Genomic DNA, 24,433 nt, shown 5'->3' with positions numbered 1-24,433 from the left:
CACACACGGTGAGTTTCAGGTTTGTGTGTGTGTGTGTGTGTGTTAGATGATGAAATGAAAGGATGTAACGAGTAACGAGTGGACCTCCCAAACTTATGGTGTTTGCTTTGCTCAAGGAAGACTTGGTGAAGGACTTTGAAGTGAGGAAGACTTGGTGAAGGACTTTGAAGTACTCTGCAGTGAGTTGCTGGCTGTAATAAGTCTGCACTGGCTAAAATGGATGGATATGGAAAAGGCCACGTATATACTTGAGGACTTTATGCAATCTATACCAGGTGGTGAAAGCAAGGGCATTAGGCTATCTCTAATCGAGGGTTAGCCAGATGGCTCGTTTTAGCCATTTGGCCTTCCAAGATATTAATATTTTAATGAACAATATAGGGTCATATTTGCTTCCATCTCCAACTGAAGGCCAAAGGGCCATATGGCTCGTTTTAGCCCTGTCACAAAAAACCATCTCCAATAGAGAGCCAAAGGGCTATAGGGCCAAACATAATTTATTATTTAAATTTAAAAACAACAACTTAAATTTAAAAACAACAATTTAAATTTGAAATAAAATGAAGTGAGATAGTATGCGAGGGTGAAAATTATGTGAGAAATGGTGTAGAACTGACTTAGGTATTTATATTTATAGAAGAAAAAAAAAGGTTTAAATTCATAACAAAAAAAAAATGTAAGGCAACGGCTAGCTGCAGTCAGTTAGCTGTTGTATTCAAAATTTTAAATTATTTGTGTCGATTATAACCGATACGATTGCAATTCAAATTACTATTCGTGTCGGTTATAACCAACACGATTCTATCGAGTCAAACTGATTCCTGCGATGCCATTTATATTCAAATTAACCGACATGATTTCAATAATAAAAATGATTCATGTTGGTTATATCTGACAGGAAATCCGACATTTTTACACAAACTTTTGGCGCCTGGTTGGCGGGAAGGAGCCAGCCCTCTGGCCCTTTGGCCCTTTCAGATTCCATCGAGCCTACTACAAGCCCTCTGGCCTAGCCCTCAGTTAGAGACGGTTTTCGGGCTATTTTCGACCCTTTAACCCTTTGGATCTTTCAGTTGGAGATGGCCTTAACCTCCAACCCAATAAACCCTCTCCAGCAGTCCATAAAGCAAAGGCAATTGGTGAGCCAACCACTGCCTCCTAGAGCTAGAAACACCTTATTTTGTTTCGTACAAGGGTGACTTATCATATTTAGAATCACTCTGCGACGTGCTCTGTTTACTATTCTTTCGTACTCTCTTCTCTTTACCACGTGATAGGTCAGCGAAGCGTGAGCAGGCACGGATAAGGAAACGGCAAACAGTTTGACCTCATGCGAATGAGCAACGACGAAATGACAAGATGAGGTGCTCCGGGCACCCCCGAAGAAGGGTCGAAGGTTTTGAGCTTGTAGGGGGAGGGGGAGCGGCCCCCCGGGGGAATCCAACGTGACAACTTTGCGAGGTTGAAATCACAATTGTTTTTGGTTGAAATTGAGCACAAACCATGGCGAGAAAAAAAAAAAATCAAGAATGTGAACATATACAATAAAAATAAATAAATTGGATGCGTCTCACATACCAACTCAAATGCATCAAATCTATTTCGAACTCCAAGGTTAAGTGAATTAGGCCGGGAATAATACTAGAATGAGTGACCTCCTAGTAAGTCCTTTAGTTTCATTCAGCTAGCACCTCTAGTCTGTTTGATGAATAAAAATTTCATCCAACTTAGATTTTTCAAATGTGAATACGTCCACAAATGGGAAACGTGAACTTACCTAATGAATTGGACGAAAGTGAAATCAGAACGAAACTGCAAGGACAAAACTGTAGAGATGAAAGTGAAAATCCAAGTTTATTACAAGGACTAATAGTGCAATTTGGCCTTAAAGAAACGTAACTATTTAGAAGTACAGGCAAACACATCTCAAAATAATGTAGAAGGTGACTACAAATATATGATCAGGAACAAAAAGATTGAGATAATGTATTACAAGCGAAAAAACATCGCTACGACACTCATCTAGAAACAATCTTCCAAAAACAATCATGCAAAAGAATCTCATTTTCCATGAGACATGTAAATCAATCATCTGGTTTGATCATCCAACAAACCACCGGTGAGATTGATAAGAGCATAACCCACAAGGCTGGGAATGTGTCACCCTTATAAAATGAAGGCAATTGAATAAAGGAGAAAGTAGAAAGAAGAACAAAAAAGCCAATCCTCAATCCATCCTAGTATTCTCTTCTTCAAGTACGAGATAATTGGTATAAAAAGAGTCCAAATTACCCTCCGGCTGAGTGAGAGACTGGAGTAGTTTCAAAGCGACCATCCTTAAACATATGAATAAACTGTTCCGGCAAAGCATGCTCCGCCTGCAAGATAAAAAGTGGTAAACTCAAGAAATCACATAACATTTAGTGTTACTTTGATTAGCAAAGATGCATTTCCCATGTAATGCATGAATTTAGGAAGGATCCTAACAGTCAGAACGGACATGCAACGGTTGCAACCCCATATTATATCATACTCCAAATAAAGAGAGTAGAAAGTGAAAAAATAGATTTAATGGAGTGAAAGGAAGCATCAGCTTCATGGGAGCAAGATAAGAGATAACGATCCTACTACATTGGAGTATGTACCCAGAAGCTTTTGGTGTACTGGTAAGTTAAAATATCATAGGGAACAAATACTAGCCTACAAAACCTAAACCTAAATATCATAGGGTACCAACAGATAGGCTTGCGTCTTAAGGCTCTTCTGTACAAGCCAGTAGCCATATCTCATACAACAAGGCATTGCAAGCCAATATCATCATCCAACTAAAAGAACATAGTATTCCTAGCATTAATTACGTGAACCAACTAACCCTAAATCCCACGTTCCCATCTAAGTTACTGGCGAAGTGGCTGGAAATATTTCAACAGGATTTGAAAAACACTAGTACTTCATATGTTGAGCATCGACACAAGAGATGAAAAAAACTTTCAGGCAACTAAAGGACAACTGTCCAACTGTTGCATACTCCGTTTTTTACAATGAATATAAAAAGGTAGCTTAAATTTCAAGCAGAATCATGTATTATTTATATACAATAAGGTCCGGATATTGATACAATTCCTCTAATTATTCTTTCTAATACAATACTTCAGTAAATTTCGATTTATTTATCATATTTTATTTTAGTTTTAGTTTTCTTCTACGAAATTTCTTAAAAAATGAGGAGTCTTTTATGCCACGTTACAGAGGGCCTTTTTCAGAAAAATCCGTCGTCCGGGTGCTTTACCTGGACTAACTAGTAAAAAGCCTAGAGCCAGAAGTGATCTTAGAAACCAATCGTGCCCCAGAAAAAAAATCTCAATATCATATTCGTTTAGAAGAAAAACAAAAATTAATTTCAAGCAGAATCGTGTACAATCTGGGTAATATAGTCAGTAATGGATTAACAAGCTACTTCAGCAAAGCATTTAGTAAACATAAAATTTGAACCATCTCTACAAATAACATATGTGGATATGCTCCCCAGACCTAAGAAGTTTACTGTGTCGTAGGCCAATTATTTAGGTATTCATAGAACTATCTAAACACCTAGCTTGCATTCCAAGATAACTTGGAAGTTGCAGGGAAGAACAATCAAGCAAGTCTTGAAAAGAATCAAATAAATATAAAATAAAAGACAAACATGGAACATACCCAATCACCATCAGCTCCAGAACTGGGTACCAATATATTGACCTCACTGGACTTAGCAGTTGTTATAGATGCCCCCATAGCATCTTTGCTCAAATAAAATTGGCAGCCAGTTGTGTTGTCCACTGAAACTGTAGGAGCGGAGCCCTGGAATAGCATACGATGAATGAATATAACAAAGATCACAAGATGATTTTATATATCACCATATAAGAAGCCACTGAATGGTGATATTTGGGATGATAAATGTTGCCAAAATTCAATTTTCATGTCCTAGAGTCAAATTGCATATAGGCTTTATAGCTAAGATCATACAGTGGTTTTATATAGCATTATAAATGAAGCTACTGCATAGAATTATGATTGGCAACACTGGAAACATCCACCTTCATGTCTTAAAATCGCTGAAAGTTTCATGAGATGAATTCTAACCTGGCATTGCACCTCAACACGGTTGCAATTTACGATCTCACAAGCAGCCACAACATCCTTTGTTCACAAGAGAACACACAATTAGCACAGATACATCAATATGAATTGCTTCATTACTAATCTTACACTAACCGTAAACAGGACTCCCATGTTAGCGCATTTGTCGATGGTAATGTTGTTTACTTTCCCTGCACATTGTGCAAATAATTGTAAGTTCACATGATTTTCGTACAATGACCCTACTACTTTCTTAAACCTGACAGCTACCTATTTACATATGACATAAAAGTTTGTAAGGAAAGGCAATTTAACGTTTAATATATTTATACAATTGAAAATAAAGTTTTTCATACGGTTAAAGTACCTTGAATTTGAAGAACAGAATCTTTGCACCCAAAAATATATACAGACTGTTTTGAATCACATTCACTAATAACCAAATCTTTCTTCGCAATCTGATTCTCAACAACCCACCTGCCAGGGCATAACATGACAAAAAACAAAATCACTTGCTGCTTTTACTCCCTCACATGAAGTTTTAAACATAGTAGAATGATCATGTGTACTCACTTGCGACCCATTTGGAGCTCAAACTTTGGTGGTCCTACTTTAGCAACAGCAGGTGAACTCATACGACTTTCCTTCTCATGGGTACCAACAACGCCACTTCTGTCAGCACGATTCTTTGTCTTCATATCAGCTGTCACCTTTCTCAGACCTAGGGGACACAAAAACCAAATCAGCACTGTCCAACATGTACAATTTAATGACAAGAATAAAAATTACCTGAAGTCACAGGCTTTCCAGAATTAATCTCTTGGAAAACAGCTGCCATCCCTTCTTTGGGGCGAGATGATGAAGCCTGTGAAGTTTCGGAGCTAAAGAGTGATGCTGATGGAGGAGGTGGAGGAGCAGGGGCACCTGGTGCAGGAGCTTTTGGTTTTGAAGAAGCAGCAGTTACAGCTTTTCCGGTTGAACTCCAAACTGGACCCAATGGATAGAAACTCTTAACATAATCTCTTAAACCAGGTAAATACAGTTCCTTGAGAGCTTTGGCCCACTCTACATGATTTGGGTCTTTGGTTTTATACTCCACAAGAATCTGTATAATCACGAATTACTGAGTCAACACCCACTCACTGTAAAACTTTACTTTGATGCAATCATTACATGATTGGTGATAATTGATAAGTGCTGCAAGAAAAAGGACCTGTGTGCAATTAGAACATGTGATTCCAGGACATGCAGTTCCCTTTATATAAATTACCAGATTCTTACAGACGTGCATAGTACCTTGTTGCAGTAGAATTCAGCCATCTGCCAACTTTCTTCGACATGTGCAATAGGCATGCTCATACCTTGAAAGAGACAAAGCACAATAAGGCATTTGAAACATAAATGAATTTTCATCTGTCTGTAATGCAATATAACACCGATTGATTTTCCTTACCACATTCCTTCCCTGTATATGCAGTCCATGCCAAAGCTGAGAGACTGTCAGCAGCAGTCTTCGAGTGATTAAAAAAATCAGACCGCCTCCCTTCTGTCAAAGAATTTGCCTTTGTGATGGCCTCATTCAGTGGTTTCAGAAACTCAGCTAACCCTGCATTGTCAGGTTTCTGCACAACACGGAACAATCCAATTAACATAATTATTTCATTTCACCAGCCAACTTACAAGATATAGTGCAGTTAAACTAAGTAACCTCTCTCACTCCTGCTACTATCAACACTAAAAATATCTACAGAATAGCATCATCAATCCTTCAAATTACCCCCAAAACATAGCAACACTAAATTCTGAACAGAAAATTTCATTGTGCAAAAGTATTTTGAGAAAGAGAAAAGGAAAGCACGAGTGCAGTATACCCTTAGAGATTCCTTTACCGGTTTATCTTTTCCTGATTTTCTGCTAACATTTCATTGTTAATTTGCTATGGTAAGGCAACCAAATGTTGATTCCATCTTTCAAAAGCTTGTAACTTTTAATTATTCTTATTTGATATTGAAAAAAAAGAGGTCGCACTTGGTGCGATGGCAAGTGCCTTCGCCCATGAGCGGTAGGTCTCGGGTTCGAGACTTGGGAGCAGCCTCTCCATAAATGGGGGTAAGGCTAGCCGACATTCACCTCTCCCAGACCTTGCGTAAAGCGGGAGCCTTGTGCACTGGGTACGACCTTTTTTTATTTGATATTGAAAAAAGTACATAAACATCGGATCCAAACCCAACAAGACAGCACATCTCATTCAATGTCCTTTACACAATCGATCACATTTACGACCCGATTAACATCTAGCATGAAATACACTGTTTCTTAACCTCAATTCCGCAATCTAAAAGCTAAAACGTCATCTCATTTTACATTTATAAATCCGAAATTTTCAACACCCAATGAAACCAAACAATAAAAAACGAAAAAGAAAATCCCAAAAACACAAAGGCATCACAAGCGAGACTGACCTGAGTTTGCTTAACCTGGATAAGCAGGTCCTTCTGAGTAGAAAAAGCTTGCTGGAGAACCTTGGTGATGTCCAGCACCTGCCCCCCAATCTTCTCAGCTGCGGCCGAAACCCTACCCAGGTACTGCCCAATCAGATCCTCATAAGCCACAATCGACGGATCCAGCGGCGCATCCTGGAAACCCCTGGCTGTCGCCGACCCTCCACCACCGGACAGCGACAGCGCCTCTAAGCGCGACACAGCCGATTCCAGCCTCTGTATCAGCTTCTCCTCCATAGCCACAAACCTCAACCGCACTCTCTCTTGCACACTCTCGGTCTTTCTCTCTCTACGGTGAGATTAGATGCGATTGTTTGGTGCTTTTTTCTTTATTTTTGGAATTTTTGGAATTTTTGGGGGTTTTTCTTATTTTCTGACGCTGAAAGGTGAAGAGGGAATTTTGATTTGGCGGGTGTTAATCCGAGCCTTCCCGGTTTCTTTGGGGCTTCAAGCCTTCAAGTTTAAGCGAGACGTGGGGACACCTGGCGGAAGTGGAGCGAATCATGGCCGTTTGTTCGTGCGTTGTTGTGGATCACCTGTAATTACTTTGTGTTGTAGTTAACATTGTTATTCGTTAGGGAGAGAATTCGATTGCAAAGCAAGTTTTAGCAAAAGACTCGGTAGGCACTCGACAATCTCATCCCGTCATCAATTTCAATGGAAAATTTAAATAAGGATTCTCCATAGACTTTTTGTCAAGAAAATTTTATTCTCAAGACAATCTCGTCGATCTCTTCATCTAGTCATTACAGAGATCCAATTTTCAGATACTTGCTCGAGGAATTAGAATGCCTAACTCGTTTGATTTATTTGTCTGGTAGATACCAAGTTAAGCTTAATATACTTTATTTCCCTTAGTTGAGGAGCATTTGTCTTACTGGATTTTGCTAACCTGACAATATTTAGCTGGGCACCTAACCTAGGTTGGTAATGTTGAGCGTCGTTTGATTTCCTCAAACTTAGACTTTGCCCTTCTCAGCTTTTTATCTGAGACTTTGGGTTTTGTCCTACTTTAGGTTTAACCTTTATCAATAGTTTATGAGTTTATGTTTCCTTAATGCAATCTTAATCTAGATTCGTCAACAATCATCCGAGAATACCTGATGCGACTACTTTTTAAGCTTTACACACTCAAGGGGGCGTGTTGTAATTAATATTGTTTAAGAATGTGATTATGTAAATATAAAAATAGATTCCAATAGGAATAAGGGATATCTAATCCCTCTATGACTTGTATTACTTGTGAGACAAGTAAAGCCCACCTGACTAGTATAAACAAAAACATAAGGCTAACAAGGAGCATGAGTGAATAGATTCGCTAAGCTCTCTTTTTTCTATCTCTTGCCGTCCCTCTCCTACTTTCACTCTCTAAATTTTCTTTCAACAATTCACTAGTTTTTGTTCAAATGACAATGCTTCGACTAGAAAACAAAATTGGAAAAAGTTTTTAGGAAAGAGAAGGTTTTCTTTCTTCTACTTTTGATATCAGTACAAGTTTTTTTTTTTTGGGTCAAGGTAGGTAATAATCATTAAAACGAAGTCCAGACAGACGAATTACATCGTACATAGCCTTAGAAGGAACCAACATATAGAAAGAAGACCCCACTTATGCAAACAAAACATGACAAAATAGTACATAAATGAAAGAATACAACTATGTTTTAGACCAAGAAGATTAGTCCTCGACCTAAGGCCAAAGGTGGCAAGTAAGAAAAGCCTAGAAGCCTAGGTGTTAGATGACCCACCTCAGCTACCTAGAAACCAAAAGTGGCCGGCAAAACACACCACCAATTCTGCACCATAAAGTAACACTTGTTCATCACGACGTCATGCCATACAAAGCCCTTCAATTGCCCTAAATAATAAATAAAGTTAAACCACCAACATACACTGTCCAAATACCTCAAGCAAATTGAAATTTATCACCAATTAACATACAAACCGAAAGAAGCAGCCAAATCGCAACTATATTCATTGCCCGGGGACCATCAAGAACATAACTTAACACTAACAAAGTAAGCCATGATAATCCACGACCCCAGGCATCCAACACAGTGGGTCAAGCACGTGTCAGGACATCCCCTACCCCGAGGTATGAGGCATACACACCTTTGAACGCCACATGCGTGGCCATTTACCCCAGCATAGCACACTTGATACCGAAGCCAAAGCCAAGGCACCCGGATTACAAGCCCACGAAGAACATGAGCACGTTTTGTTGCTACCAAGAGCATAACGGCCATGACGGCGAGAAGTGTATCACTCTTCGTGATCGTATTGAAGCTTTGGCACGTGAAGGAAAAATTGATCAATTCCTCATTCACCCTCCAAGGGATAACCGTAACCAACGCCAGGTAAATGTGATATATTCCATAAGTGGTGGCACACCCATATCTAAATCTTCCAACAGGGCCATGAAAAATAGTGAACGAGCTTTAAGGTCTGGCCACCAACTGTTTCACATGAAAGACATCAGGGGAGGTAAGTATCAAAAGCCTAACTGGGATCCAATATGTTTCTACCCTGAGGAAGAAAGAGGTATCATCTACCCTCACAACGACCCACTGATCGTGGAAGCTCACATAGCCAACTTTGAAGTACGACGAATCCTGGTAGACACGGGGGCTTCGATCAATATCATGTTTGCTGAAGCTTTCTATGCACTTAATGTAGCTGAACACTTGCTCGACTGCTCGATTTCCCCTCTGATAAGCTTCTCCGGTGATATCGTGCAACCTTTGGGGAGCATACACTTACCTTTCACCATTGGTACAGGCCCTTACACAGCTACCATTACCACTAACTTCCTGGTGGTTGATTGTCCAACGACATACAATGTCATATTCGGACGCACATGCATTAATGATCTCAAGGCCATGGTATCCACGCATATGTTGTTGATGAAATTTCCAACCCCCTATGGCAATGGTTACATCAAAGGAGATCAACTTAGTGCACGATCATGTTACAACACTTCGGTCAAGCAACAGCGTCTGCATGTGCCCAAGGAAACCCTTTCTATACATGACCAAGTCATAAAGACCAGCCCAGACGAAGCCAACTTGGATCTTCACGATGGCAACGGTCAACCCGACGATCCTCGAGATGACTTTTTCACCCAGCAAACACAACTCGCTGAAGAGTTGGAGAAGGTCTCTATCTCAAAAGATTATCCAGATCACATGGTGAAGATTGGTACCACTTTGTCACCATCTATTCGGTTGGCATTGATCTCTTTTTTGCAAGAGAACACTGAGGTCTTCGCCTGGTCATATGAGGACATGCCAGACATCTCTCCCGATATAATCTGTCATCGCTTAAGTATTGACCCCAAGACCAAGCCAGTGAGACAAAAGCGAAGATCTTATGACGCTGAACGGTACGAGGAATGAAGGCAGAAGTTGAAAAACTCAAAGGCATAGGCTTCGTCCGCGAAGTCAATTATCCAACGTGGGTAGCAAATGTTGTCCTTGTTAAGAAGAATCCGACCAAGGAAAATCTCATGCTCCAAAAGGTCTTGTGGATAATGTGTGTCGATTACACCGACCTCAACAAAGAATGCTTGAAGGATAGCTTTCCTCTTCCTCTCATAGACAGACTTATAGACTTTACAACAGGGTGTGAACTCCTGAGCTTCATGGATGCTTACTCAGGATACAACCAAATCCTCATGAACCCTCCGGACCAAGAACACACAGCCTTCACTACTGACAGGGAACTATATTGCTATAAAGTCATGCCTTTCGGCCTAAAGAATGCAGGAGCGACTTATCAGAGACTGGTCAATTCAATGTTCACCGAACAGATTGGGAAGAGCATAGAAGTTTACGTTGATGATATGCTAGTCAAGAGTAAACATGTTGACCAACACATCACCAACCTATCTGAAAGTTTCACCATTCTTAAGAGGTATAAAATGAGGTTGAACCCCAACAAATGTGCCTTCGGCATAGGCTCTGGCAAATTCTTAAGCTTCATGATAAGCCAACGAGGCATTGAGGCTAATCTCGAGAAAATCAAAGCAATCCTCGACATGAAGGAACCGGTAACTTTAAAAGACATCCAGAACCTTACTGGCAAGATGGCAGCCTTAACTAGGTTCATCTCTAAGGCCACAGACAGATGTGCTCCTTTCTTCAAAGCACTTAAGGGAAGTAAGAAGTACATTACATGGACTGATGAATGTGTTGAGGCATTCAAGAACCTCAAAGACTACATGAGTAAAGCCCATTTGCTCTCCAAACCTGAGGTTGGTGACACTCTCATTATCTATCTGTCGGTATCGGCTTTAGTAGTAAGTTCCATTCTCATTCGAAATAATGGTAATGTCGAAAGACATGTCTACTACGCTAGCAAGGCCTTACAAGATGCGGAGACACGATACTCCAACATTGAGAAATTGGCTCTAGCATTGGTCATGTCTGCTCGAAAACTTCGCCCTTACTTCCAAGCATACTTCATCATCGTGTTTACCAATCATCATTTTCGACAGATACTCCAAAGTCCTGACATTTGCGGGCGAATGATCAAATAGGCGATAGCATTTGGTGAGTTTGGCATCTCCTACCAACCAAATCCAGCTGAGAAGGGCCAAGCAATGGCAGACTTCATCGCCGACTTCACATATTATGTTGACATTGTTTCTACGCCTAAAGAAGTGGTTTCAAATTCAAGGCGTCGAACAATGAGGTCGAATATGAAGCCCTCCTAACAGGCTTACATTTGGCCAAACACCTTGGGGTTAAACGAATTGATATCTTCAGTGACTCCCAATTGGTGGTTAACCAGGTCACCAACAACTTTGACGCTAAGGATAGCTCCATGGCAGCATATCTGGCACAAACACAATTATTGCTCAAGCACTTCCACTACCAGATCACCCAAATTCCTCGAGCGACAAATAGTCATAAAGATGCTTTGGCTCGCCTCGCCTCAGCGGTGGAAGACAAGACTGGGAGAAAAATTCAGGTCGAATTGTTGGCAGCACCAAGCACCATGATTGCGGAAGTGTGCAATTTACAACAAGGAGATAGTTGGATTACCCCGATTTATAGATTCCTTGCTCATGACACCCTTCCAAATGACAAAGGCGAAGCTAAGCAGATTCAATACAAGGATACCTGTTACTTGATCATTAATGACCAACTCTACAAGTGAGGTTTTAACCTACCATACCTAAGATGCCTTACGCCCGCAGAGGTGGAAACTGTAATTCGGGAAATACATGAAGGAGTCTGCGGAGATCATGCTGGATCTCGATCCCTAGCACACAAGGCTTTTCGCCAAGGATATTACTGGCCAACACTCTACCAAGATGCCATCAAAAGATCCCGCTCATGTGATAAGTGTCAACGCTACGTAACTATTCCTCACTCCCCTTCCAAGCCGCTCACTCCTATGATCAGCCCTTGACCCTTGGCCCGATGGGGACTTGATTTGATCGGCCCAATGCCTGCAGGGAAGGGCAAGATTCACTATGCAATCGTTGCAGTTGACTACTTCACCAAATGGGCCGAAGTAGAACCCTTGGCAACCATTACTGAGGCAAAAATAGAAGACTTCATATAGAAGAACATCATTTGCAGATTCGGCATTCCCAATGCGATAATCACTGACAACGGGCGACAGTTCAACAACAATAAGTTAAGGATGTTCTGCTCTAAGTTCAACATCAACTTATGTTTTGCCTCCCCAGCTCATCCCTAATCTAATGGACAAGTTGAAGCCATCAACAAAATAATCAAGCGAACTTTGAAAACCAGTTTGGACAAGGCTAAAGGTTGTTGGCCAGAATTTGTACCCCAAGTTCTTTGGTCATACCGCACTTCGTATCGGACATCAACAGGAGAAACCCCATTCTCACTTGCCTTTGGTACAGAGGCAGTTGTCCCAGTTAAGCTTGAGCAAGCAACGTTCCGAGTTCAGAATTACGTGCAAAGTGAAAATGACAAACAACGTACCCTCAACTTAGATATAATCGAGGAACACAGAAACCAAGCTCACTTGAGGAATGTCGCCTACAAGCAGCGCATCTCCAACTACTATGACTCAAGGGTCAAACCTCGTTCTTTCAAAGTGGGGTACTGGGTATTGAAGAAAAGATTACTCTGCGACAGAGTCCCGAGTGAAAAAACACTTAGTCCAAACTAGGATAAACAGTTTGAAGTTGTTGGTATTAGTCTCCCTGGCTCCTACAAGCTTAGAAGCTCTGATGGCTCCTACAAGCTTAGAACGTTGATCACTTGAAGTACTATTACAAGTAAACTCACATTGTACAAGTGTTAAACTTCAATTGTTCGGCATCCTATGTAACGAAGACTATTTGGCAGGAATTCAATAAAGAGGTGATTTAGACAACTCGATCATAATCTTCTTACATTCCTAGAAATGAAACACTCGGGGTTCAAAGCTTCAACATCCCTATATAACTTAACATAGTATACCCAATCACCAACCTCGAACACCCTTTCAGTTCTTTTTTTGTCACTTTAAACCTTCATCCGATTTCGAGCAGCCTCCAGATTAGACTTTAAACTGCCAATATTCGATTCCTTTCTTGCAATGTTTGATCCACTGCTGCAACATTAGTAGTACCACTGTCATAAAAAGAAACAGAAACAAGTGGAGGTGACTGCTCATACACAATTTCATAAGGTGTCATCTTTGTAGCAGTGTGATACCCTATGTTGTAACTTCATTCAGCCCAAGATAACCACATAGCCCATTTCCTTGGTTATAAACTGCAAAAACACCTTAAATATGTTTCAAGACATCTATTGACAACCTCAGTTTGCCCATTTGTTTGGGGATGATACCTATAACTGAAACACAATTTAGAACCATGGAAAGTGAAAAACTCCTTCCAAAATTTGCTCATGAAGGTTGGATCTCTGTCACTAAAGATGGAGTTAGGCATCCCATGCAACTTGAAGATGTGATCCACAAATATTTGAGCAATCATAGAGGCTAAATAAGGATGAATAACTGCTAAAAAATAAGCATACTTAGATAATCGATCAACCACCACCCAAATTACAAATTTTCCTTTGCAATGAGGCAAACTAACAATGAAATCCATAGAGATGTCAGCCCAAACCTTAGTAGGAATAGGGAGTGGTTGGAGTAACCATAAAGGTGATAAAGTTTCATACCTATGTTGTTGACATATGGGACAGCTAGCAACCATGTCTTTAATGTGCTTTTTCATGCCTTCCCAATAAAAAGATATAGAGATCCTCTATATGTTTTAAGGAACCCTTCATGACCTGTAATAGGACTAGAGTGATTTTCCTCGAAAATTTTTGTTCTCCAAGAGCTTTGGGGTCTAAGAACAATTCTGCACTTGAACTTCAAAAAACTATTATTGATTTGATATCTGAGATTTCCCACTAGATCTTCATCTGCAGAATTAGTCAAAACCTGCTGGATTTTGTCCAATATCCAAGGATCCTTTTTAACATGCTTCCTGAGTTCATCCATCCACTAAGAATAAGGGTATGAAATTACTAAACATTCCACATGGTCTAATAAATTCAGTGTAGATAATTCAGTGACCACTTGATTCCTTGACAATGCATCAGCTGCTAGATTATCACTACCTTGCTTATAATGAATCTCATAATCGAATCCCATAAGCTTGGACACTCATTTTTTTCTAAAATGGTGCATTTGCTCTCATTTTAAGGAAATACTTCAAACTATGGTGACTAGTTTGAATAATGAAATGGTTTTCAACCAAATATGATTGCCATTTGGTAATTGCATGAACAATGGCCAATAATTCCCTTTCATAAGTATTGATTCCTTGGACACAAAGCTTTACTTGTGAAAGCTATAGGTCTACCTTCTTGTTGCAGAACTACTCTAATTCCAAACCCAGAAGCATCAGTTTCGATACAAATGGCTTGTTGAAATCAGGTAAAGCAAGAACATGTGGTGATAGCATAACAATTTTGAGAGTATTGAAAGCTGTTGTAGCTTCTTCAGTCTAATTTGGACACAAAGCTTTAATGTAGTTAAGGGACCAACAACTCTTCCAAAATGAGGTATGAACTTTCTGTAATATCCAGTCAATCCAAGGAACCCTCTCAAGGCTTTGATAGAATTAGAAAAATGCCATTTTGCAATAGTCTAATTTGGAAGGGTCATCAGCTACCCCTTCTTTGGACACATTGTGACCTAAGTACTCCACCTTCTCTTGTCTAAAAGCACACTTGGATATCTTGACAAACAAAGAGTGACTTTGTAATGTATCAAAAATTGTTCTCAGATTTTGCAAATGAGGCTCCCAAGAAGCATTGTAGACTAAAATATCATCAAATAAGACCAATATAAACTTCCTTAAATATGGCATGAATATCTCATTCATCAAACATTGAAATGTTGCAGGTGCATTTGTCAATCCGAATGGCATAACCAAGAATTCATAATGTCCATCATGAGTCATATGTGTAGTCTTTTCTATATCATCTGGATGCATTTTTATCTGGTGATAGCTAGCTTTTAGATCCAACTTTGAAAAGTATTAAACTTCATACAATTCATCTAACAATTCATCAATAAGTGGAATTGGAAATTTGTCTTTAACAATGATCAAGTTGAGACCCCTATAGTCCATACACATCCTCCAAGTACCTTATTTCTTCCTTACTAAAATAATAGAAGATGAATAAGGGCTGTTACTCACTCTGATAAAACCAAATTGCAACAATTCATTAACACACTTCTCTATTTCTATCTTTTGCACTGGTCCATATCTATATGGTGTACAATTAGGAGGTTTGCTGCCCCTAACTAATGGAATTTTGTGATCATGCATTCGATGTGGTGGTAAGGAATTTGGAGCAAGGAACAATACCTCATATTCCTCAAGTAATTATTGTAATTCCTGCTGCTGTGTGACAGAAAAATTCTGGGGCAATTGCTTGACTAAAGATTGATCCATATGGGATGCATCTATGTGGCAGAGAAAGGCTCCAATAGTAGTTTCTTGCTGCAAAAGCTTATGCATTTGTAGGGCAGTGATATCCTCAATCTGGTGCAAAGAAGAACTATGACTAGTAATGCAAAATGTTTGAGAGCCTTTGGAAAACTTCATATACATTTTGTCAAAATCCCACAAAATTAGGCCAAGAATTCTTAACCACTGCACTCCCAGTACCATATCACATCCTCTTAATGGTATTGCATACAAATTAGTGATGTAGATGAATTCTTGAATTTTGACAAAAACTTGACTTAAGGTTCATTTTGTAGCCACTCTTCAACCATCAGCAATCTTAACATTGAATATATGTCCAGTATCCAATGTGTACTTCACTTTCTTAACCAAACTCAGATTAATGAAGTTGTGAGAACTGCCTGAGTCAATGAGAATTGTAACTGGGCAATTTTTAATGAACCCTTTAACCCTTATTGTATTAATGGTAGGAGGTGCAAGAGTGCCAAACAAGGCACATGTAGTGATCTCAAGCTCTACAATTTCATTGACTTCCTCCTCCCCGTTCCCCAAATTCTCAAAATCTTGAACATTAATCAGGAGCAGCTGTTTCTTTTCACAAGTGTGACCCCTAACATATTTCTCTTTGAAGTGAAAACACAGACCATTTTTTTTACAGTGATCAATTTCTTCAGGGGTTAATCTCCTCACAGAAGGGCTTTTAGGACGGTTTTCAAGGACTATTGAATTAATGACATTTTGCAAGGCAAGTGATCGAAAGGTAAGTTGAAAAGAAGAAGCTTTATGTAAAGATTTCACCTTCAGATCCGATAGCTTAGCATCAACTTGCTGGGCAAAGGAAGAAGCTTCAAGAACATCTCTTGGTTTAAGCAACTTCACATCATGGTGCAATTCTGCTCTCAACCCACCAATGAAGCAAGATTTAAGAAGGGCATGACTTATATCTGTAGTTCGATTGGATAATCTTCAAAACTCCATGATATAATCTTTGAGAGACCCAGTCTACCTTAATTTCATCAGATTTTCAGCACAATCTTCAAATTCTGAAGTCCAAATTCTTGGCAAAAAATCTTAGTGAATTTCCTCCATGAAAGATATTGAGTGAGGCACTTCCCCCATTGGAACCATTTTAAAGCTTATCCTTCCATGTGAAATGGTGCCAACTTCACATTCTTTGAGTCTTCAATGTTGAAGAAGTCAAAGTAGTGTTCAACCTTAAACACCCACCCCAATGGGTCATCTCTGTCCACAAATATAGGAAAATCCATCTTCAAGAATGGTGGTCCACTAGCAGTTGGACCCAAATCCTGGCTATTGAAATTGTGATTAGGGTTCATCCCATCTAGAAGATTGGGATTCGACGACGTTGTTTCAAAAGATTCTCCACACGATCCCCCACTGCCTTTGGCTACTATAGATTAGCAGTTGTTGTATTATCAGATCTTGACTGGTTTTGAGCTCCGTTTCGAGATTGGCAATCATGGTTTCAAGATTAGAAACACAGGATTCCGTGGCTTTCCTCGTAGCTTGGTGCGTCATATAACGATGAAGGATTGAGTGGATCAAACGCTGACTAATACCAATGTTAAACCCAAGCTCCACATCTTCATATATTGTATACAAATTGATTGGTATTTCTTACAACAAACAATTACACAACAACTTCCTCTTCTAGAAATTTCCCTATATACTAGCTAGTACTTTGCTCACTAAGTAACCCACTTAACAGACTAACCGAAATACTTCACAACAATTCTAACAAACATAACAGCCTTATCAGCTAACTAACCATCTTGGTCGTACATTTGGACAAACTAGATGATGCCACTTGGCAACCTAACACATAGTCGGCCATAAGAGAAAAGGGAGAGGGATTTCACTTAAGTGGAAAGCCCTATATAAGGAGGCGCATTATAGCTCCACCCTTTATTAGAGTTTTCAAGAGGCAGAAGAGAGAAAATATCTCTCATTCACTCTTGGAGGCCGGCCCTAGAGTCGAGATGTAGAGGCCTCCTATTTTGGTGGCTTTGGAGAATTCATTCAAGCATCCAAATCCAAGAATCTAAAAAGCCATACTGATGAAGATGAAGGCTATGAAGTTCAACTCAAAAAGAGGAATGAAAAGCCCTCACTTTGGGTGATTAACCCTTGTCTATGCAAGAGTATCTACAAAGATATAAAGAAATCCGAACTTTTTCTCTTTGATTTAGGTTGATTTTTGGTTCACAACTACTATACTTTGAATTTCATGGGTTAAGTTTTATTTTTTAGTATATACAAGCATGCTTCTGTTATTTAATTGTTAAATGTGTATGTATGTATGTCGTTCTATGAACTTAATTTAGAAAAGAAAAAAAAATTCTACAACTACAACGTCTGCTTGTAGGGTGGAAAATGTCTTCCAATCCCAAAAATACTCCTTTAGCTTTAATTTTTGCTGAAAACATAAATTTGAACAAAACTAATGAACAGTAAAGGAAAACATAGGGTACGACGCAAGAATTAAGTCTAAAAAGCAATAAACATAGGTACGAAAACGAACCTATCATGACCAGTTCACCAATGTGGCATTTGGTTTGTTAACCTACATAATGGCGTAACATTTATCTACTACCAAATGTACAATTCAGAGCTAATATCAGAGTAAATATTAGAAAAAAAATTGTAAACCTATCAATTTATATAGTAGTGTAAAGAAAGCTCATATAGTAGAAAATTATGAAATTTAGACACAAAGATGCCCATCCTCTTAGCTTTCTGCTCTAATTGGTCGTGTGTCGAAACTCTTCTAAGTCGATTTATTGGTTGAAATTAAAAAAAAGAGGAAAATGATGAGGCTGTTTTAAAACAAATTAAACCTAGGATTGATATAAAATTAAATAGTGTCCTATCCCTTCTAAATAAAGCGGATGTAATGTCATTTATTAAAGGTAATGTTAAGTAAACAAAATATGTAGATAAAATTTTAAAAATTAAATAATATGAAAGTTAATAATTAATTTATTACTTAAACATTGATAAATATGCTCATTCCTATTGGTGACACATTATTTAGTTTGTAAATTTTATCTACAAATTTTGTCTCTCTAACATTACCCTTTATTAAAACGGATTTACATCATTTTATATAGAGTAATACTAGGAAGACCAAATGATATGGATGTTGATGATTGGATTATTACTTCAGTATTGATTAACGTGCTTATTTTCTATTGACGACACATCACTTGATTTAAAATTTTGGTCTTCCTAACATTATTCTTTTAAATAAGGAAAATAATTAGGAAGTCATTAGTGAGTATTCTATGTACTCACTTTCTGATTGCCCCAACAAAGAAATGTCACATATTCCTTGTTTTTAAAGCCGAAGAAAAATTAATAATATGTTTTTTATTTTTTAAAACAATAAAACATGTGTTAATTTATCCTTGAACAAATTTAAAAGGTAATTACTCATTAGTGAGTACTCAAGTATTATCCTTTATATAATTTGAGTGCGACAATGAATTAATTGATAAGGGATTTTATTTGTTTTTTGTATCATGATTCATGTCGCACCATCATGACATGATATAATTGGGGTCAAGGGGCCAAAACTAGCCTATAATTGTGAAACTTCTGTGTCCTATTACATATATTTTCATATGTTACGCAACTTTAGGTGTGGAATTTTTCATATCCTGACCACTCATCATATTACATTCACCGTTATGACCACCCTGAGATGGTTTTGGTTAACACACGCTTAACAACTGACATACACATGAAGCCGTTCGATCTGAATAGCCCTGAGCGCCAGGAACAAAATAGGTTTCATTGATCGCTCGATTAAAGGCCATCAACAGGTTTGGCTTTTGACAATGACCTTATGATCGATCGAGCCATCAATGAAATTCAAACCCTTGATCTTAATCACTAAGGGCTTGTTTGGTATTATATTTTAATCTAATTTTATAGACTCAAAAACACTTTTTAAGTTTACACTTTGAATACTTTTTTAGTGTGACTGTTTTAAAAGACTAAACTCAAAACTAAAATAAAAATTAGCCTACTTTTAGAAAACACAAAAAATGAGTTTTTAGAGTTTTTAAACTCCAAACTCATTACTTTCTCTCTTCTCTCCTCTCACTCCCAGTCTTTTTTTGCTAGCTATATGTCTCTATCCTTTCTTTTTCTCTCATTCCCCCCTCAAAATCTCTCATCTCTCTCTATTGTTGTTCTCTCTACTCATTCTCTCTCATCTCTCTCTCCTTCGACTTTCTCTTTGGATTTCTTTGCGTGTCAAATTGAATTTAGTAGTAATTCTTGAATTGACAAGAGTTGTTCTAGGTTTTTTGTTTTTGTTTTTTTTTTAAATTTAAAAACAATTTTGAATCTCATACCAAACATATTTTTAGATCTTAAAGAAAATTGATCTTAAAAAATATTATTAAGAAATGTTTTGAAAAATTATAAATATTTTTTAATACGATACCAAACATGTTGTTACATATTTGCACTTTTCAGTACATCTTCCTATTCCCTTTGTCACAAAGTACTTAGAGCAACGCCAGCGTTGCTGGTTGCTCGGGCGACAGGGGAGGAGAAAGGGCCTGAGGGCCGGTGGGAGCAGCTCCAGCGGGGAAGGGCCCGAGTGAGGGTGGGAGCCCGAGTGGGAGGCCCATGGAAAATTGACAGGCCTGGCCCCCAAGCCTTATGACGTCAGGCTGACGCAAGGGCTGGGTTCGGCCTTTTATTTTTATTTTTTTTGTGTCAGGCGCGTGCCCCTCACTCGCGAGTGGGGGCGCGTCGCCCGACAGGATTTCAGGGGGATGGCCCGCACACCAGTTACCTTTGGGAAGCCACGTGGCTTCCCACGGTCCGTTAGATCCCAACGGTTCTTTAATAAGAACCGTCCGATTTACAACGGTAAAAAAAAAAAAAAACTGATTTTATATCAACCGTTCGATCTGAGATCAACGGTTGATATTAATCTGCTTTATAAATTAAAAAAAAACTAGTTTTAAAATTAAGAAAAGTTACCGTTGTGACACGTGGCACAATCTGGAGTGTTGGAATTCAAAATTTTTAAATCCAACGGCAGAGATTAATTATTTGAATAAAAATTTAAAAAAAAATTGTAAAAAATCTGAAAAAAATTTGTAAAAATTTGTTTTTACTTTTCTATAAATACCACTTCTTCTCCATCTACCCTACACCACAATTTTATATTTTCTCAACTACTTTCGAAATCCATCGCTAAATAATTGTTTTTTTTATAAAATGACATGTGGCGCAACGAGAACGATTTAAAAAATCTTATCCGAAATTACAAATAATTTTATTTTGTATTATTTAAACAAACAAAAAAAACTAATATTTTATTGCCTATTGCCAGGGGGAGGGCTCCAAGGGTGGAGATGCAAATGGCAATTACTGTTCATTAATGGCAGTTACTATTCATTAAAGGCAGTTACTGTTCAAAATGGTGGATTCAATAGTGGATTGCCAGGGGAAAAGGCTCCATGGATGGAGTTGCTCTTAAGTTGTACTAAAGATTGCAGCATCGTTACGAATGAGCACGCGACCAATTATAAGCACCTCCCTCGTGATCTCCTTTAAAAGGAAGTACTTTTCCAGCACATTCACATCTCAGTTGTTCCAACTCACGAAATTATCAAATGACATATTGAATGCTTATAAGTTATAATAAGGCCCTACCCACGCTCCTTCTCGGCAGAAAACTCAAACCCCCGACCTAAAATCACCTCTATTTCCCACAATATTTACAACAAGCCCTCGCACTTTTCCCATTTTCAAAGACTTATAAATGTTGATTAAATTGGTAATTGAAACTTTAGATCCTATTCTGCCCTCAATGGCCCTTACTCACTGAGTTCTTCTAGTATGCAGACTGAATATTTGCACGACAGTAGCGGGATGTGAGCGTTAGGTTGTTCAATAAGGTTCGTTTGGAACTGTTTTATAAAATTTAAAAATAAAAAAAAACTTCTACTTGAACGCATTTCAGTAAAAGTGCTTCTATTAGAAGCAGACTGAACTTTTTGCTAAAAATGAAAGTGATAAACATGATCCACCACCAACATCATCAATATTGTCATAACTTATTAGGTATTGAGTTTTTTTCACAAAAACGCTCAGTGAAATTATATGTAAAAACTCTCATAGATTAATGGTATATTATTTTGTCATATGACGATTGTGAGATCTTATTTTCAAACAGAAAGTGCTCCTTTAAGCATTTGAGTGCGTAACTAAAAAACACTTCTAACTTTTTCTGTCGAATATGGTTAGAAACACTTTTGGTATTCTAAAAGCGTTTTTAGTTATTTTAAAAGTATTTCCAAATAAGTACAAGTACTGATTGGCCAACACTTGCATCCCGCAATCCTATATTGAAAAAATTCATCAAACCTAAAACCATTTCGAATACTCAGAAGAAAATTACTATTAGACTAAAAGCTAAGCGTTGATTTTAATAATATCATCCATTTGACATTTTTATGTTGTTGGGAGAATGATCAAATAGATTCCTTAAGATTTTAGCCAAAGAAGAAAACAATAATTCGACTATAAAATATGGGACTTTAATGGCTTAAGACAAATTAATATTCTTCAAACTATGATATAATCCTAAAAGCTCCAACTAGCTAGTGCTCTTTTTTCTTCTCAACTTAAAGATTTTAAAGATTTTACTCTTTGCCATATATATATATATATATATATATATATATATATATATTTATTTATTTATTTAGGTGGTGAGTTATATTAGACAGCCACGTTCGACCTCAACCCACCGATTACACGAAATAGGGTTCATTGGTCGTGACCTGTATAATATATGGTGGTTGAAACTTTGGCATATTTGGTTTCCAAGTAGAGAAATGACAAAGAGATGTTACCCTCCCTCAAATAATATATTTCTTATTTATTTATTTATTTATTTATTTATTTCTTTTAATATAAATGTAATGCCTAAAAATATATGAAAACCTTGATGAACATATCCCACAAAAAGAATCCAAGTAGTTGATCTTGTGTGTCTTGCAACGTGCAAAACACACCTACCCAAATGTGCAATGTGCAGAATACCATGTGCATCCATCGTTATATAAATATCTTTATGATTTCTAAGTAATTGTGGATGTGAAAGTTTACAAGTGATCATTGGCCATATTTTTGTTTATGTTATATATCATAAGGGTATATAATTAGGGTTTAAAATTAATTAGAGAAAAGGAGAGAGATTCAAAATTGAGTGTAAGCAGGTGGACATATTGTTGGAGAATATGATTTCACAATGCTCATATAACAAAATAATATATAACTAATATATGGAGGTTACACCCCTAATATCACTCAAGCCTTTAATGATAAAATCGTCACCTAATAATAGGTAGTTAAGTTAGGACAATATCGGTAATATTAGTGGTGGACCATGCTGAACCTATAAATTTTATCATGGTATCATAGTAGCCTATTCTTTCCACTTTTATCGAGGCATTTGGCATAAAAATCTTACATCTATTGATTGCACAGGTGATTAAGTGGGAACAATATCAATACTATTAGTAGTGAACCATGGTATGTCTCTTTGAAACTTTAACATGATGATTGGGCTGTCGAAAAGTTGTGTTAGCTTTAATATAATGATGTGACTAGTTCTCATTGTGGGAATTGGTTCCTTGTGACCCCATGTGGGGCCATTCGTGAGGGACATGTTGGAGAATAAGATCCCACATCAATGTTCTGACAAAACAATATACAACTAATAATATCACCGAAGTCTTTTGTGATAAGTGGTTAAAACCCAACATCTAATAATAGGTGATTAAATTTGAACAATATCGACAATATTGGTGATGAACAATAGTGAACCTATAAAGTTTATTACACATTACCATAATTCACTAGTCCAACTCTTATCTGCAAATTTGATTCAAACTCAGACCCATCAAATGACAGTCAAGCTTTCAAGCAAAAACTACTTAAAGCTAACAAACAGAGCCTAAGATTGGTTCGAAAAGTTTATAACTACTAAACATTTGTGATAAGGCATTTCGAAATCAGTTCAAGCTAGATCTGTAAAGCTTAATCCTGATTTAACTTCCAAATTAAAATATTGAAATCTAAACATTTCATTATTAGTAAGCAATTGACGTGGCCTTTAAGCTCAAGGTTAGTTTGCCCCACATTTTTTTGAGTCAATCTTGAGTACATATATAATGCACATATCACACATGCACACATGCACAGCTGCATATATAGTTTTCCATGGATACGACGTCTAGATATTAGTATTATTATTATTATTTTAACGAAAGAGATATCCTATAAGATATTAATGGCGAACTAATTCTTCTTCTCATGTAGTTTTAGTACCACATAAAAGTGGCATCGTACTTTTGACTTTCGAGTCAAATGGTATCCTAAAGCAGAGCTGGAGCTGCAAGAGATGCATCCATGAGAGCTTGAACTTTGATCGGAATTCCAAACCTTTTTCACGATCCACTTGACCAACCTGCAGATGATAGGATGTCTAATTTTATTGAAGAAAGAATGGTCGATATGGTATTTAAATAGCATCTAATGTCATTGTTGAACATATCAATAACTATCCAAAAAAAAAAAAGAGTAATGTTATATTTACCATATATTTGTATTATCTCTATAATAAAGGTCGGGTGCACCAACACATATGGATCTCATCTCTATTAGAGATCTATTAGAGAGATAGTGCGAATAGAAGGTAAGAACAATATTTTTGATAAAATAATTAGAGAATTAGGAGTGGACTATGAATGTTTCGTTTTTGGGGATCAACAATTTACTAGGGCTAAAATTGTTT

General features: G+C 37.7%; 1 protein-coding gene across 1 annotated transcript; it reads right to left on the bottom strand.

The window, feature by feature from the left end:
- Nucleotides 1–1,835: 1,835 nt before the first annotated feature.
- LOC103440413 (cyclase-associated protein 1-like) lies at nucleotides 1,836–7,344 on the bottom strand. Its single transcript, XM_008379094.4, has 10 exons — nucleotides 6,585–7,344; nucleotides 5,576–5,744; nucleotides 5,419–5,483; nucleotides 4,912–5,227; nucleotides 4,696–4,843; nucleotides 4,490–4,599; nucleotides 4,258–4,313; nucleotides 4,126–4,182; nucleotides 3,697–3,840; nucleotides 1,836–2,378 (listed from the first exon to the last, which is right to left on the bottom strand). Exons 1-10 carry the CDS (start codon nucleotides 6,858–6,860, stop codon nucleotides 2,289–2,291), a joined length of 1,431 nt encoding a protein of 476 aa, XP_008377316.1. The 5' UTR covers nucleotides 6,861–7,344; the 3' UTR covers nucleotides 1,836–2,288.
- Between the last annotated feature and the right edge of the window lie 17,089 nt (nucleotides 7,345–24,433).

This window comes from Malus domestica, chromosome 10 (genome assembly GCF_042453785.1).
Source record: "Malus domestica chromosome 10, GDT2T_hap1".
Taxonomy (NCBI): Eukaryota; Viridiplantae; Streptophyta; class Magnoliopsida; order Rosales; family Rosaceae; genus Malus; species Malus domestica.
Note: the sequence above shows the minus strand (reverse complement) of the source record. Positions and strands in the feature narration are given on the sequence as shown.